The 18523-nt window shown below is 35.7% G+C and overlaps 1 protein-coding gene across 1 annotated transcript; it reads left to right on the forward strand.

Moving 5' to 3' along the window:
- The first annotated feature begins 771 nt into the window (after nt 1-771).
- LOC127845191 (eukaryotic translation initiation factor 2 subunit 2-like) lies at nt 772-17628 on the forward strand. Its single transcript, XM_052375944.1, has 9 exons — nt 772-938; nt 3879-4044; nt 4644-4732; nt 8300-8444; nt 9351-9433; nt 13890-14038; nt 15410-15466; nt 16113-16198; nt 17272-17628. Exons 1-9 carry the CDS (start codon nt 921-923, stop codon nt 17448-17450), a joined length of 972 nt encoding a protein of 323 aa, XP_052231904.1. The 5' UTR covers nt 772-920; the 3' UTR covers nt 17451-17628.
- Nucleotides 17629-18523: the final 895 nt, after the last annotated feature.

Genomic DNA, 18523 nt, shown 5'->3' on the forward strand with positions numbered 1-18523 from the left:
TACTTTATCCATTTTTCCCAATTATTTTAGGAAAGGCCATGTGAATTCTGCGTAAGAAAACGTAACGACGAAAGAGGCGAAAACTTATATATAGTAAAATTAGCTAGTTCAATTATTTACGAATCACATCTAAATGTTGGGGGTTTTCACAATCAATACAATGTTAACACTCATGGTTTGTAATACTGCACGAGTAAATTGATTGCTCTGATTGTGTTTCAGAGTTAACATTATTTGCATAATTGTTCCAGATAAGTCTATGATTAACGTGTTTTTAGTTTTAAATAAGGCACATCCACCTTGTAGTCAGCGAACCCAAAGAGCATCTATTATAGTTTAGTGTTGTTTGAGATGTGAATACGCATTAAAGTCCGTGCACACTTTCGTTCTCACTTTATAATATTGTTCGTAATAAAGATCTTGTACAAATAAATACATTAATTTGTAACAAAAAAGTTTCAACAATTTAATATAAATATTCATTGATATCAAAGACCTTTACAATACAAAATGTATTTTATAGGTCTTTGTTGATATTTATTGTAAAGTAGAAGCGAACTAGATTTTAAGGCCTCTTCCAAAATAGACGAATATTGCAGATTATGTTTTTTCATTAATTGATCATACCTTACATATTTTCATGTCACTTGTTACTTCCTGTTTATTTTCGTGGCTCCGACACGAGTCTTCGTCCTCAAAAATGAGTTGACTTGCGCAATACAGACAGACACCAGTCATTCAGCGACATGTTGTCCTGGCCGTTTTTTTTTCAGAACCGTTTCGTATTAAGTGACACGTTATCGTCCTTCACCTTTACAGAAAATACTGATGCAATTCCGTATCAGCTGTTGCGATTATCAATAAATACCATATTTTGACTTGATTTCATTGGGTTTCAAACAACATAATAACTAAACACAATGGCAGACGAAGAAATGGTAAGAGTTTTATAGTATTTAACAGACCGAGCAATGAACAAGCTCGTTTTGTAATTCACCAGCGTGATAATCAATATGGCGGCGCCCATCCGTTTGTACACAACATGCAGCCGGTAATCCGGTATATTCGTATGAACGTTTTTATCCAGGTTTTCCGAAGGAAAAAACTGGTTATTAGATTGGCGAATGCGGGCGGGCTGGCGGGCTGGCTGGCTGGCGGAATAAGCTTGTCCGGGCCATAACTATGTCGTTCATTGTCAGATTTTAAAATCATTTGGCACATTTGTTCACCATCATTGGACCGTGTGTCGCGCGAAATAATTACGTCGATATCTCCAAGGTCAAGGTCCCACTTTGAGTTCAAAGGTCAAAAATGGCCATAAATGAGCTTGTCCGAGCCATAACTATGTCGTTCATCGTCAGATTTTAAAATCATTTGGCACATTTGTTCACCATCATTGGACGGTGTGTCGCGCGAAATAATTACGTCGATATCTCCAAGGTCAAGGTCACACTTTGAGTTCAAAGGTCAAAAATGGCCATAAATGAGCTTGTCCTGGCCATAACTATGTCATTCATTGTGAGATTTTAAAATCATTTGGCACATTTGTTCACCATCATGGGACGGTGTGTCCCACGAAAGAATCACGTCAATATCTCCAATGTCAAGGTCGCCACGACTAAAAATAGATTTTAAAAAAAAGAAAAAACTTACAAAGGGGGTTAATTTTTTTTGGTCATTTCAAAAGTTCAGTTTGAGTTTTCTCCCTTTATCAGATTTTTTTTTCACAATGAAAACCTGGTTTTGTGACAATTTTGTCCCTTGTTAATTATCGCCTGATAATTTCATTAACAATTTGCTCTGATTTTAGACTAAAAGCTATCTCTTTTTTACAAAGCATAGTAATATTTTTTCGCAATTGAATTGGACAATGAAAGTCCGTCCATACTTAAGGCAGAGGTGGTGGAGGCAGTGTGTAGTCGTAAGGCAGAAAAATCTCCAGAAGTGACAAATGTCCCTTCCTTGCTGATGAAGCAAGGAGGAGAGGCAACAACTGCAGCACTGACAGTGATTTTTTTTGCCCTAAATTACCGCCGATATACGGCTGCTTCCCAATTGCAAAAAATGACATTTTCCCCAAAAATCTGACCAAAATTTCCCAAAAAATGACCAAATTTTCCCAGTAAAGCCAATAAGATTACATTGTCATTAAGCGTTAATTTTGTAGAACGAGTGCTGATCGAGCTTGTTGAGTCTTTGCCGAATGACAACTGACTTACGAATGTTCGCGAATGTAGCCGAATACGATTTTACGTTGCTATCCACACATCTCTCTCTATATTGCGGAGGATACAGACGATAGTCGATGTATCCCGATTGTTAACGCCTGTTTTTACACACGTCCAAGATGGCTGCAAGCAGACGAGAAGTTTGCAATGAGTAGCGAAAATGATAAATAACACTAAAATTAACAGCGGATATCACATGGTTATTAGGAGATAATTTAATGTGTGTGTCAATTAACGCAAAATACTACGTTTGAGATGAACAACAACAAATATTTATTAGAAATCTTAACAGTGAATGTGCGTCACGGAAATCTGTGTTGGGAAATTGGAGTTAGTTTACTCACAAAGTTAAAGCATTTAAGATGGGTATCGTTCGAAAATGGAAAGAGACAAACATGATTTGATTTATATGTTAGTGGATCTGTGTATAATCAGATTCATATGCATATTCTGCTTTATTATGTTTGTCACGCTGTATAGTTTGGTGAAATAGCATTGAACTGAGGATCTCAATTGTGCAAGATATTAAAAGGTAAACAAATGAAATGTATTATTTAAGCTCCATTTAATACAACATTAACACAGCAAGAACACTAAAGCGTGTTTGTTAATATTTGTTAATGTTTTCACCATATCATATTTTACTTTAAAAAACATCCTGAATTAAATTCATACTCTTAAAGAGATTATGATTAAATCATAATGGTACATGTATATTGAAGAATCTATAGATTATTGCAAGTTTAATATCCATGTGGAAGGATATTAACTAAACGTTGTAAGAAGACATGAAAGCAACACTTTATAATATAAAAATGCTGTCAAACATGAACTTAGCAATTTTTATTCTGTTTTTATAATCATATTTATAATGTTTCCCAATTTCATGGTTTATCGCGCTCTTTTTCCCAATTTCATGGTTTATCCCGCTAATTTTCCCAATCCAAATGCCACAGGCTGTAACAAAAAAAAGCACTGACTGACGTCACTATGCCAAAAGATCTGGAAGAAGTGGCCAAGTGGCCGAATGAGTGGACACAGTCACTGATCATTTCCCTACAGATAAAGAGCAACCTCAAGTTTTGAAAGAATTTCTGCACCATCACCCTCATCAGTCTTTCCAGAAAAGTCATGCTACTTATTGTCCTTAATCAATTGAAAAGCAAGGCAATTGAACAGCTGGATTTAGAGCTGGACAAGCACAGTGGAACAGATCTTCAACTGCAGAATCATTGAGAAACACCTGCAATACCAACATTAGCTCTTCCAAAACTTTATTGCTTTTAAGAAAGCTTTCCTCAGCGTGTGGCATAATGGCCTATTGTATGTTATGGGAGGATTTAACATTGGAAAAAGGCTGGTGCAAGTCATTCAAGAACTATATGGGAACGCCAGCAGGGCAGTATTTCTTCAGGACATTAGTGGGTGTCCATCAAGGAGAAGTGACCAGACGTTTTTATGACCAATTTTCTAAAACATTTGCATTTAGTGACGAATTTGAATGGCAGCAGGAGCCCTGTATATATTTAAACAGAAGTCAACAATGCCCATTGTCAAATGTTAACTAAAAAAAAACAATGACATTGTAAAAATGTGTTCTCCTGTTTGATAGATAAGTACAGTACTAGAGTTTCATTCTTTTTTTTCCAGGTGCCATTTGATCCCTTAATGAAGAAAAAAAAGAAGAAAAAGAAGACCGGCTTTGACCCGGATGCAGCAGAAGCAGGTGACACACCCACAGAAATGCCAGCAGAGGAACCAGTGAAGGAGGAGGCACAGGAACCGGAACCAGCACAGGAAAAGGCCTTTGATGATGGTAAGAAGTGTTATTATTTATAAATAATTACAGGAATTTCAATACAAACAGAATCTTGCTTTTTGATGCAAGCATTTTGCAATTTTGTCAATTTTGACTCCTCCAAAGTATTTTCCTTGCATCATTTTCATTAAAATTTTATTATGAAACTAACATAAAATGTTCTTATAGTAAAGCAAGTCAAAATATACTAAAAGTTATACAAATTAATATTTGTAGAGCAATCAACAAATATCAAGAAACAAAATAACTAGATTTCAGTATTTTAACCCTTCAAAAATTAATGTGACCCCTGAAAATTTTAAGCACAGGGTAATTTGACTCCTGGTTTTCAAAAACTTTTGAAATCCCTGTTACAAGTCTAACATCATTATGTAAAAGTTTGTGTGGAAGTTGAAATTCAGGTAATAGTTTTCATGCAGCAAGTTCATAGCTCAGTTACTATTACTGATATTCATATGATACTTCAGACCTGTCTTTGGGTCTAGGAATCATATTGTGGGGTCATTGACCATGGCCCACAACTGTGACCTGCAATGGGGGAGAATAATACTTGTTATTGTACTTTTTACAAGTCATACATTTTTATCCATTTTCAGAACTCTCTTTGGAATTTGGTGGTCAGAAGAAGAAAAAAAAGAAAAAGAAAGTAGAAATTGATATGGCAGACGTCAAAGAGGCATTACCGGTAAGGAGTTAGATTCTTACTCAAAACTATCATGGGAGTATTAATATATCAAGTACCGTAAATTTGCAGCCATAAGTCGACCTAAAAACGCTGCCAAAATTGACTTTATAAGTCAACTCGACTTATGGATGAGGTACTAAATAAAAAAAATAAAAAAACATATTTCTGTACCGTTTTTTTTAAAGTAATAAATCTCTGAAGCGGAGGAATGATGACTGTTTACGGAAAGGCCGACTCGTCTTTTACTTATATGTCCGCCGATAACAAAATATTCATGTTTACATTGGTTTTTAATTCATTAATCTTCGTAATAAGTCCAAATAAAAACATGTAAAAATAACTTCGAAAATATTAAACATTTGTGACATACGGTAAAGTGGTGAAAATTATACATGGCAATTTGTCTATTGATACATCGCCCGCTGTCTGCTAAGAACAATAGTAAATCGACTGCTGACACTTGTACCCATTTAAAGTTAATCCGTGTAAATACAAGCTGTCAACAGTTGCAGGTGTCTTCATGCCACCAATTATCGCTTCTCGGCCTTTGACTAAGATCAAAGTGTAAAAAAGTGTTAGCATCCTTTCGATCATTTGTCTTTATTGCGTCACGCCTAAAATAGTTATCCGTTAATGATATGCACAACGGTTCTGCTACAAACTACTTCTGACCAATCAAAATAATTACTTGATCGTTGGATACGCCTTTAACCAATCGCTATTGTTCAACTTCACATGGTATATTTTTTTATTGGATGAAGGTGCGGTTTCGTTGATTTATTCACAACTGTCCAACAATTTATGCATAATCGTTTCGTAAATAAATAGATCTTATCTGATTGAAGATTTCATTCATTGAATGATTATAATAAAACGCACTCACCCTGAATTATTAAAAAGTGTAATTGGACATATCAAATACACAATTACTTTGGATCATCTGCTTAGTATTATCAGATGAGACGTTTTTCCAGAATGCAAAAAATATTCCTCGGGTATCTCGTGATTTACGAATATGTATATACTCAGTAACAGTCGAATAGCGAGCGATGCGAGTGTTGGTAAATTCACGTGTTTCACGCATAATGGCGAAAGCGTTGTTGATTATTTGAGAGCATGTTACAATTATTTTGACCATATAATGAATTTCTGCGTTCAAGATTTTACCGAATTTTCACATCAATAGCACTAACATTTGAATACAAAAATATCTGCTCATAATATAAACACTGAAAGTTATTACGTTAAATGGGATACTAATTTTGATTTGTGAAATATATATTAAGTTCGAAATAATCAATGATATGTTATTATGATTTTGAACAATAAAATATATTTTTCGTGATAATAAATCATTGAAACGTTGAATGTTTCGTTTTAAATATATTCTAATTATTAATATCCCAAAAAATGTCAACTGCCGGTACAAAAGCCCTCAGAACCATGACTAAAACGTCACTTAAACATGTCCGAGATAAAGGAAATTTACCCCCCGACTTATGGCAGAGTCAAGGCAAAAAACCAAGTTTTTCTAGCCACATTATACCCCTCGACTTATGGCCGAGGTAGACTTATGGCCGCAAATGTACGGTAATTGGTAAAAATATGTATTACACTAATAACACATTAAAGTTATTATCTATGATTGAATATATTGAAAATTTTGAAATAATATATTTTTTACTCACAATATCTAAGTGTTTGCACTCTAAGCCTGCATTTAATAATCCCCGCCTAAATTTCTGAGGGGATATAGTAATAGTCTCCGTCTGTCCATCCGTCCTTCCTGTCGAAACTTTGTCCAGAGTATAACTTAAAATCTATTCAATGGATTTACTTTAAACTTAAAATATTAACAGATAGCAACAGGAAGAAGTGCATTGACCAAGAACCATGACTGTATCTACATGTACCTCAGTTTTTAGCGAGGCTGTTTTCGGAGAAAACTCGAGCTATTGTCATAGCCAGCTCGTCCGCCATAGGCGTCGTGCTAAAACCTTAACATTGGCTCTAAAATCAAAGTGCTTCCACCTACAACTTTGAAACTTCATATGTAGTTGCACCTTGATGAGTTCTACATGCCACACCCATTTTTGGGTCACTAGGTCAAAGGTCAAGGTCACTGTGACCTCTAATATAAGACTAACAAAAACCTTAACATTGCCTCTAAAATCAAAGTGCTTCCACCTACAACTTTGAAACTTCATATGTAGATGCACCTTGATGAGTTCTACACGCCACACCCATTTTGGGTCACTAAGTCAAAGGTCAAGGTCACTGTGACCTCTTAAAAAAATAAAAAATTCTGACAAGCTTTTGCAGCCGAGCGTGGCACCCGTTATGCGGTGCTCTTCTTTAATTATCTCCCTTTTTATAAATTCAAAGTAATTTTTTGTCAGGAGCACTCTAAATCTACCGAAGGGATTTACTTGAAACTCCAAATATAAACAGATGGCAAGTAGGAGAAGTGCAGCGACTTAGAACCATATCTCTATTTCTTTAGTTTTTGAATTATCTCCCTTTATTAAATTTCAAAGTAAATTTTTGTCCGGAGCATAACCTACTGAAGGAATTTACTTAAAACTAGAAATATAAACAGATGGCAACTAGGAGAAGTGCAGTGAACATGAACCATAACTCTATCAGCTATAGTTTTTGAATTGTCTTCCTTTATTTAATTTCATAGTAATTTGTATTCGTTTCGTCCAGAGCATAACTCTAAATCTACTGAAAGGATTTTCTTGAAACTAGAAATATAAACAGATGGCAACTAGGAGAAGTGCAATGAACATAAACCATAACTCTATTGGCCGTTTTGTTTTAATAACCTCCCTTTCTTTCATTTTCATATACTTTATTCTCTACAGCATAACTCAAACACTATATTACTAATTGATCATTGAAATATAATAGATGACAGAGGTGCCATGTTTAACAAATATGATTCTACTCTCTTGTTGTAACTAAGCCTTCATTGGTATGTAGTTATGACATGTAGTATAGAGAATGGACAAAAACAGCAAAATCACAACTAAATAGAATGCAACTTTAATCTCTGTGAAGAGTTAAGATGGAAGTTGAGTGCATAACTGCCCTGTACTTGTCCTGTATTGACCAAGCTTCAAATAGAAATCTGAAGGAAAGTTGTTGTAATGGAAAAATATAAGATAACTGTGTTAAAAACACAAATTCTCTTACAAAAGCTTGCACTATTTATTAACCTTTACTTGGGGCATAATGGGACACTTTTTTGACTTTCAATCTTTTTCAATTCCACTACATTTACTTTAAACATCACTTTTTTACATCACTGCATTTGCTCGACACATCAATACATGTACTTGACACATTGCTTCATTGACTAAAAACATTAATACATTGACTCGACACATCATTACATTGATTGCAATACATTTACTCGACACTAATACATTTACTCGACACATCACTAGATTGGCTTGACACATCACAACATTGACTCAACACATCACTACATTGACTTGACACATAACTACATTGACTCCACACATTACTACATTGACTTGGGACACCTTAAAACTTTTTCAGGATAACGAAGATTCCACAGAATTTGTTGTGGATGGTGGATCAGCCCCCGACGCAGACAGCATAGATCTCTCATTTGGAACGAAGAAGAAAAAGAAGTCTAAGGTGGTTGACCTCGAAGAGATCCCAGATGCCGTTGACGATGCATGTAGGTTATTTTAGAGGCCTTGTTAACACTTGACCCCTTGGATACACATTTGTAGTTGCTTAGAAAATCAAATTAATTTAAAGACCTTTCTGGATAGATTCATCTTTTTAGGCTACCTTTTCAACCATAAGATACTGATAGCAGTAAACAGCTTAAAACCTGCTATAACTGTTCTGGTTTTAAGCAAGTTGCATATAGACATTTTCACTTTGATCTGAGCGAGAAATAGTTTTACCTTTTTTATTTGACCCCCTCTATGTGTATGTGTATTGCAAAGTTTATAATGTCCTTCTGGTTTACAAGTGAACCAAAATTATCATTTTTGCTAAAGCATGTTATGCCATTGTTGAAGTTCATCTGCAGTGATTTTTTTTGCTTTAATTTGTTACAGCCTGTGCCATTTGAATTGGAAAAATTAGCGCGATTAACCGTGAAATTGTGAAAAATAGGGTGATAAACCATGACATTGGGAAAAATTAAGCATTATAAATAGGATTACAAGTAACAGAATTGATATTGTGTGTAAGTGCATGTTCAGGAGGTTTTCTAGAAAAGGAGTCTGGTCAAATTGGGAGTTTTTTTATCAATAAAAGTGGCAAATTTAGGAATGATTTATGGACAAAAAGGACTAAATTAAAGTTATATATTTTGTAGGATGTTGAAAAAATAAAGTTGAGATCTAGAGTTACGAAATCATAATTAAGTTATAACAGACTTCTTTCTTAAAAAAAAAAAAAAATTTTTTGGGGGGGGGGGGGGGTAAAATTGGGCTTTTTTGGGGAAATTTCGGTAAGATTTTTAGGAAAAAACGTGGATTTTTGCGATTGGGAAGCAGCCGAAAATCGGCTGTAATTTTGAGCAAAAAAAATCACTGATCTGAGGTTGCCTACTTTATCTGTAATACAGATGATGCAGTTGACAGTGCAAAGAAGCCAGGCATGAAGGGGAAAGCTTGGGTCGGATCTGATCGGGATTATTCATATGATGAGGTAAGGAACTTATTGGAATCATGTGGGGATTGTTGTGCAAGGTTTTTTTCCATTTTAAAGCCCCATAAACACTCTAACCAACGAATATTCGTAAATATTTTGTGAAATAAAGTTAACCCATAACCTCTTGAAAATTCACTTCAAAAACATAGTCACACAAAATATGAAAACGAGCATTTTGTATCTCGTTTAATCTATGTTACCATGCTACATCTAGGTTTGAAATTTTGGCTATTAGGAATACTGATTTTTATGGTCCCGAAGGTGGCATATAGTTTTTAACTGTCCGTCAGTCCGTCCAAATTTTTTTTAATTTGGTCATAACTTTTGCAATATTGAAGATAGCAACTTGATATTTGGCATGCATGTGTATCTCATGGAGCTGCACATTTTGAGTGGTGAAGGTGAAGGTCATTCTTCAAGGTCAAAGGTCAATTATATGGTCCCAATAATATCTTGGACGAGTTTGAAAATGGTTCCGGTTGGTTGAAAAACATGGCCGCCAGGGGGCGTGGCAGTTTACCTTATATGACTAGAGTAAAACCTTGTTAACACTCTAGAAGTCAAATTTTTAACTCATCTGAGCACAACGTGCTCATGGTGAGCTATTGTGATCGCCTTTTGTCCGTCATGCGTCGTCAACATTTACCTTGTTAACACTCTAGAGGCCACATTTATTGTCCAATCTTCATGAAACTTACTCAGAACATGTGTCCCAATAATATCTTGGACGAGATCGAAAATGGTTCCGGTTGATTGGAAAACATGGCCGCCAGGGGGCGTGGCAGTTTGCTATAATAAAACCTTGTTAACTCTCTAGAAGTCACATTTATTGTCCCATCTTCATGAAACTTTTTCAGAACATGTGTCCCAATAATATCTTGGACGAGTTCGAAAATGGTTCCAGTTGGTTGAAAAACATGGCCGCCAGGGGGCGTGGCAGTTTTCCTTATATGGCTTTAGTAAAACCTTGTTAACACTCTAGAAGTCACATTTTTAGTCCAATCTTCATGAAACTTTGTCAGAACATGTGTGCCAATAATATCTTGGACGAGTTCGAAAATGGTTCTGGTTGGTTGAAAACCATGGCCGCCAGGGGGCGTGGCAGTTTTCCTTATATGGCTATAGTAAAACCTTGTTAACACTCTAGAAGTCACATTTTTAGTCCAATCTTCATGAAACTTGGTCAAAACATGTGTCCCAATAATATCTTGGACGAGTTCGAAAATGGTACCAGTTGAATGAAAAACATGGCCGCCATGGGGCGGGGGCAGTTTTCCTTATATGGTTTACTGTATGGTAAAACCTTGTTAACACTCTAGAAGTCACATTTGTGGTCCAATGCTCATGAAACGTGGTCAGAATATTTGAACTAATAATATCTGGGCTAAGTACAAAACTGGTTGAGATCAGTTAAAAAACATGGCTGCAAGAGGGCGTTGCATTTTTCCTTAAATGGCTATTTACTACAACACCTTGTTAACACTCTAGAAGTCACATTTATTATCCAATCTTTATGAAACTTTATCTGAACATTTGTTCTAACACAATAGCTTGAGTGAGTTTGAAAATGGTTATGGTTTGTTGAGAAACATGGCCGCCGGGGGGGGGGGGGCAGTTGTCCTTATATGGCTTTAGTGAAAACTTGTTGACACTATATTAGCCACATTTATTGACCAATCTTCATTAAACTTGGTCAGAACATTTGTCCCAATGAAATTTTGCCAGAGATTGAAGCTGAGTCATATGAGCTCAAAAGCTAGGTCACAAGGTCAAATATAAAAAAACATGTTAAAAGTCACTTTTTTGGTCCAAAATAATCTTCATGAATCAGCTTGCATTTTTTTTCAGAAAAGTCTAGTTCCTTAGGCTTTCAGGTGAGTGCCTTAGGGCCTGATGGCCCTCTTGTTAGTCCAATCTTCAAGGAACTTTGTCAGAACATGTTTGCCAATCATATCTTGGACGAGTTCGAAAATGGTTCCGGTTGGTTGAAAAACATGGCCGCCAGGGGGCGTGGCAGTTTTCCTTATATGGCTATAGTAAAACCTTGTTAACACTCTAGAAGTCACATTTTTAGTCCAATCTTCATGAAACTTGGTCAAAACATGTGTCCCAATAATATCTTGGATGAGTTTGAAAATGGTTCCAGTTGAATGAAAAACATGGCCGCCATGGGGCGGGGCAGTTTTCCTTATATGGTTTACTGTATGGTAAAACCTTGTTAACACTCTAGAAGTCACATTTGTGGTCCAATGCTCATGAAACGTGGTCAGAATATTTGAACTAATAATATCTGGGCTAAGTACAAAACTGGTTGAGATCAGTTAAAAAACATGGCTGCAAGAGGGCGTTGCATTTTTCCTTAAATGGCTATTTACTACAACACCTTGTTAACACTCTAGAAGTCACATTTATTATCCAATCTTTATGAAACTTGATCTGAACATTTGTTCTAACACAATAGCTTGAGTGAGTTTGAAAATGGTTATGGTTTGTTGAGAAACATGGCCGCCGGGGGGGGGGGGGGGCAGTTGTCCTTATATGGCTTTAGTGAAAACTTGTTGACACTATATTAGCCACATTTATTGACCAATCTTCATTAAACTTGGTCAGAACATTTGTCCCAATGAAATTTTGCCAGAGATTGAAGCTGAGTCATATGAGCTCAAAAACTAGGTCACAAGGTCAAATATAAAAAAACATGTTAAAAGTCACTTTTTTGGTCCAAAATAATCTTCATGAATCAGCTTGCATTTTTTTTCAGAAAAGTCTAGTTCCTTAGGCTTTCAGGTGAGTGCCTTAGGGCCTGATGGCCCTCTTGTAAGTCCAATCTTCATGGAACTTTGTCAGAACATGTTTGCCAATAATATCTTGGACGAGTTCGAAAATGGTTCCGGTTGGTTGAAAAACATGGCCGCCAGGGGGCGTGGCAGTTTTCCTTATATGGCTATAGTAAAACCTTGTTAACACTCTAGAAGTCACATTTTTAGTCCAATCTTCATGAAACTTGGTCAAAACATGTGTCCCAATAATATCTTGGATGAGTTTGAAAATGGTTCCAGTTGAATGAAAAACATGGCCGCCATGGAGCGGGGCAGTTTTCCTTATATGGCTTTACTGTATGGTAAAACCTTGTTAACACTCTAGAAGTCACATATGTGGCCCAATGCTCATGAAACTTGGTCAGAATATTTGAACTAATAATATCTGGGCTAAGTTCAAAAATGGTTGAGATCTGTTAAAAAACATGGCCGCAGGGGGGCGTGGCATTTTTCCTAAAATGGCTATTTACTACAAAACCTTGTTAACACTCTAGAAGTCACATTTATTATCCAATCTTTATGAAACTTGATCAGAACATTTGTTCTAACAATAGCTCCAGTGAGTTTGAAAATGGTTATGGTTCGTTGAAAAACATGGCCGCCAGGGGGGGGGGCAGTTGTCCTTATATGGCTTTAGTGAAAACTTGTTAACACTATATTAGCCACATTTATTGGCCAATCTTCATGAAACTTGGTCAGAACATTTTTCCCAATTAAATTTTGCCAGAGATTGAAGCTGGGTCATATGAGCTCAAAAACTAGGTTACAAGGTCAAATATAAAAAAACATGTTAAACTTTGTTGGTCCAAAATAATCTTCATGAATCAGCTTGCATTTTTTTCAGAATAGTCTAGTTCCTTTGGCTTTCAGGTGAGCGCGTTAGGGCCTGATGGCCCTCTTGTTTTATTGCCATAGCAACCAGAATTCTTGACGTAGGATCAAAATGAAATGACGTGCATAATCTCCATATTGCCATCAGTCCATGCTTCAAGTTTCATGAAAAATATGAAGAATGTTTTAAGTTATCGCAGGATCCAGAAAAGTGTGACAGACTCACAGACTGACTGACACACAGAGCCTAAACCATAAGTCCCCTCCGGTTTCATCGGTAGGGTACTAATAACACTTTGAATCTGACTGATTGTACATATGAAGCAATTTAGTCCAGAGGATCTGTTCGGATGTCATTGATCCCAATCCTGTTTTTGAACAGCAATTTCTGCCATTACAAGTGCAATCCTGCTAGCCATTACAAGTGCAATCCTGCTAGCCATTACAAATGCAATCCTGCTAGATCTTATTTACTGAAAATCAAAGCAAACTTCCACATATTTAAAATAAATGAATCAGACTTTTAATCAATTATTTACAGTTTACAATTAAGAAATAATGGAAAAGAAGTGTAGAAAAAAAAATCATTAAAAAAACTTTGATAAGCGTCATGTGGTTCATTAAAATGGCATTCATCTTATAAGAATTGTGGAATTAATCAAAATCTGTTTGGATGTAGACTTATGAAGTGTTTTTTGTGTACAAATATGGATGCTGCAGTTTGTTGAAAAAAAAACATAAAAAGCAATGGTAGCCTAGGGCACTGCTGAAGCTATTTGTAGTATTATATCTTCCTGTTACAGTTGCTCACACGGGTTTTTGACATTATTCGAGAGAAAAATCCAGAAATGGCCACTGGTGAAAAGAAGAAGATTGTGATGAGACCCCCACAAGTGCTCCGGGCTGGTGCTAAAAGAACGTCCTTTGCAAATTTTGCAGAAATTAGTCGAATGTAAGAATTCCCCATAGATTTTCTTTGAAGTAGATTTAGAGCAGTGTTTTCTTGGTCAAATTTTGGGCTGTTATTGGGCCCCAATCCCTATGTCGAAATGTATGTATTTTTCTAAAAAGACTGCCTTAAATTCACAAATGCAGGTTTCACAAAAAAATATTGTAAATGAAATGAAACATTGAGTTATTTTCCCAGTGCAGCTCTATTGGTTTAACCCTTTGCATGCTGGGAAATTTGTCTTCTGCTAAAATGTCGTCTGCTGAATTTCTAAAATTAGCATTTTCTTCGATTTTTTTTCCAAGAATACTATCAGAATAGCAAACAGTTTGGATCCTGATGAGACGCCACGTTCTGTGGCGTCTCATCTGGATCCAAACTGTTTGCAAAGGCCTTCAAAATTCAGTTCCCGCACTGAAAGGATTAACCTAAGTTAATATAATATTTAAAACACTTATTCTTATTTTAAAGTATTTGGAGTCAAAAATTAAGAACAACTATTTCCCAATTTTAGTCAAAACAGCATGATTTTTCTCAATCCAAAGGGCAACGGTCCCTTTCGCCAAATGGTAAACAAAACACTGGATAGATCTAGAGAGAAATACATGTAGCTGGTGCTGCTGCACCCTTCTCATTTTGTGTTACCCGTTGGTGCTTTTTTGAATTGGAAAACAGAAAAAGTGGATAAACCATGTGAATAATAATAATAAATGGGAATCAAATTCAAATTTCGTCATTTAACTGCTTTAAATCCTTAGTTGTTAACAATATATTATTTTGTTTACTGTACTAAGTTCGAAAGTATATAATACCAATTATTTCTGAAAAGATATGTCCAGTATTGTTTTTCTGAGCATGAAACTGTGTTGTTTGTTTTTTAACTCCATGGAAAAGGTGTCTGTGCCCTTCAGATGGGGAATTTATAGACGTAAGGAGAATGATATTTTTGTTGATAAGCTTGATGACATTTTTATAAAACAATTATCAAATACTGACAGCCCATATGGGGGGCATGCATGTTTTACAAACAGCCCTTGTTTCATTTACTATATCAAGTTTGAATGTATACAATACCAATTATATCTGAATAGATATATCCAAAGAATTAAATTTTTGTTGACAAGCATGTTGACATTGTTATAAAACAATTATCAAATGCTGTGCTACAAATGCTTTATTATATTATGTTCATAACTTGGTCTGATGAAAATAGCTGGGAACATATGCAAAAATGCTTTTGGCTTTGTCTGTTTTTGTCCAAGTTAAGTCTTTTTCCAAATAAAGCTTACATTGAAAGGGAAATTTCAAATACATGTGTTTCAGAATAATAAAAAAACACACTCTGTATCTTTGTATTTATTTATTTATTTGCAGGTTACATAGACAGTCAAAACATGTGTTAGCATTTTTATTGGCAGAATTGGGAACAAGGTATGAACCTTTTGTCAAATGGCAATGTTGATTTTTTAAGCCACTTTACAACTTTATTACAGTTTCATATTGGACTTGGTAATTGGCTTACTGGTTTATCCCTTTGCATGCTGGGAAATTTGTCGTCTGCTAAAATGTCTTCTGCTGAATTTCTAAAATTAGAATTTTCTTTGATTTTTTTTTCAAGGAATACTATCAGAATAGCAAACAGTTTGGATCCTGATGGGACACAACGTTCTGTGGTGTCTCATCTGGATCCAAACTGTTTGCAAAGGCCTTCAAAATTCGGTTCCAGCACTGAAAGGGTTAATAATGTTTTAGGAACTTTTTACCATTGCTGTTTCATCTAAATAGTTGTGTGGAATGAATGATTTTGCAGCAAATTGAAACTACCACATTGATTGACCTAGTGTTTATATGGAGTCAGTTTGATACATTTTACAAATTTATGTTAAAACATGATTTTTTTTAGGCTATTTTTTTCAACCTCAATAATCCCTGTATATATCTAATTTATATCAAGTTGTCTCTTTACACGTTAAAAAACATGTTTTTGCTTTAAATGTTCTTAAAGATCAAGTTGTTGCTTTAATTGTTCATAAACATCAAGTTGTCACTTTAAATGTTCATACCATGTTTATTGCAGTGGTTCCGTTGACGGCAATAATCAGCTGATCATCAGAGGCAGATTCAACCAGAAACAGATAGAAAATGTCTTACGTCGATATATCAGTGAGTATTTGTAACCATAATCACCTGATTTGCTAATTTTCAAGATGTTAATCATCAGAATCTCTTCGAGTGCATGCGTATATTAATAGTTACCAATGCAGTTTGTAAATGGTGAGTTAAACTATAAACATAATTATTTCACTGTGGTTTAAATATTAAATAAAAATACACAATAATTTTCCCCAATATAGTATTTGGGTTGTCTGTCCGTCAGTGTGTCACTAACTTTTCAAAACCAGCTCAAAAACTATTTTAGATTTTAACATGAAACTTCATGGGTGTGTAGATATCAATGAAAAGAAGTGTACTGCATAACCCTACACTTACGTAAATATAAGTAATTGCCTTTGATGTTTTATATGATGTAATATAACTTTTCAGGGCTATATCTGAAATACTTCGCAAAATTTCAAAACGTCATGGGTGTTGAGCTATCAATGAGAAGAACTTCAATGCATAACCCTACATTTTGTTATTTTACAGTTTTTGCCCTCTTTGTCCATCTGCACCCATCAATAAACATTTATTTTACGAGGGATATCAATTCAACAAATTTGAATGTGTTCACTGTTATAACTTTGTCTAGATTTCATAATAAATACAGTTCATGAAAAGATCAGTGACGATGTGGAATCCATCATTTCTGAAAAGACATAATTATTTTGTTGGAATGTTATTTTTCATTAGTGATTCTCCTGTTTAATCCCTTTAAAATGTAATCAAATAATGAAAAAAAAAGAAATACAATTTGTGGGCAAAAAGAAACATTTCCATAATATTGACAATATTTAGGCCAAGCTTGAATCTGGACCATGTGTGTTTCCAAAAACTACGTCACTACATCAAATCTTGATGTCACATGGTCAGACTTTTTGTCTCTACAAATAATTGGTGAACCAGAACCTGTAATTTATCTGATATGTCTTGAAATTACTTTAATAGTCTTCAGAAAACAACATCCTTTATAAAGATTCTGGGCATCAAACACATTTAGAATGTCAAAATGTCCAAAGATTGATAAAAAGTCGCAGCATTTAACAACTAAACAACATTTTCCCAACTTCTATTTTCAGAGGAATACGTCACCTGCCATACGTGCAAATCACCTGATACTCTTCTGCAAAAGGAAGAGAGATTGTTTTTCCTCCAATGTGAAACCTGTGGGTCACGGTGTTCTGTAGCTAGTATCAAATCAGGTTTCCAGGCCGTCACTGGCAGACGTGCCGCCATGCGAGCGAACGCCCCACAGTGATGTGTTTCAAACAGTGATGTGTTTCAAACATTGTTTTCAATTCATTTTTTCTGTTGTTGTTTTTTTCGTGGAGATTTTGTGATGTTCAATATTTAAACTTTCATTCATCTCTCTGCGAGATGCAGATACTTATATGTAATTAAATAATTTAGGATCAATAAATACGAGATTGACAGTTTTTGGTGTTCAATATTTGAGCTTTATGCTGTTTGAGATAATTTGTATTTGTTATAAGTACTCCTAGCAAAAACGGCCCTTTGGTGCAGGTAGAGCACAGGGAGTGTGTTGGACAGCAAATCTGAGGATGGCTTGTCCCCGTGTAAACCTAATACTTGTGTCGTAAAATCCTTTGTGCACCCAATCTTCAACTACCTCTTATTCACAGGGAATGTGTGCAGCTATCACAGGGAACGTGTGCAGCTATCCCAGAGAAAGTGTGCAGCTATCCCAGGAAACGTGTGCAGCTATCCCAGGGAAAGTGTGCAGCTATATCAGAGAAAGTGTGCAGCTATCTCAGGGAAAGTGTGCAGCTATCCCAGGGAAAGTGTGCAGCTATATCAGAGAAAGTGTGCAGCTATCTCAGGGAAAGTGTGCAGGTATCCCAGGGAAAGTGTGCAGATATCTCGGGGAAAGTGTGCAGCTATCTCAGAGAAAGTGTACAGCTTTCCCAGGAAAAGTGTGCAGGTATCCCATGGAAAGTGTGCAGCTATCCCATGGAAAGTGTGCAGCTATCCCAGGGAACGTGTGGAGCTATTTCAGGGAAAGGGTGCAGCTATCCCATGGAAAGTGTGCAGCTATCCCAGGGAAAGTGTGCAGCTATCCCAGAGAAGGTGTGCAGCTATCCCAGGGAAATTGTTATTCGGTTAACTGACTGACGTTTTATGACTGAAATACTGTTGAACATGACGAACATTCCAACATTTTTAACTTATAATTCAATTCTATCAAAAACGTATTGTACTCTTGGCAACCAAATTTGCTTGACTTTTATGGCTTTTTTCAAAATTCCCTTATATTACGAAATGATGTGCAGTATGAGTATTTCAAATAAATCAGGGACCTATATGACTAAA

Source organism: Dreissena polymorpha, chromosome 9 (genome assembly GCF_020536995.1).
Source record: "Dreissena polymorpha isolate Duluth1 chromosome 9, UMN_Dpol_1.0, whole genome shotgun sequence".
Lineage (NCBI taxonomy): Eukaryota > Metazoa > Mollusca > Bivalvia > Myida > Dreissenidae > Dreissena > Dreissena polymorpha.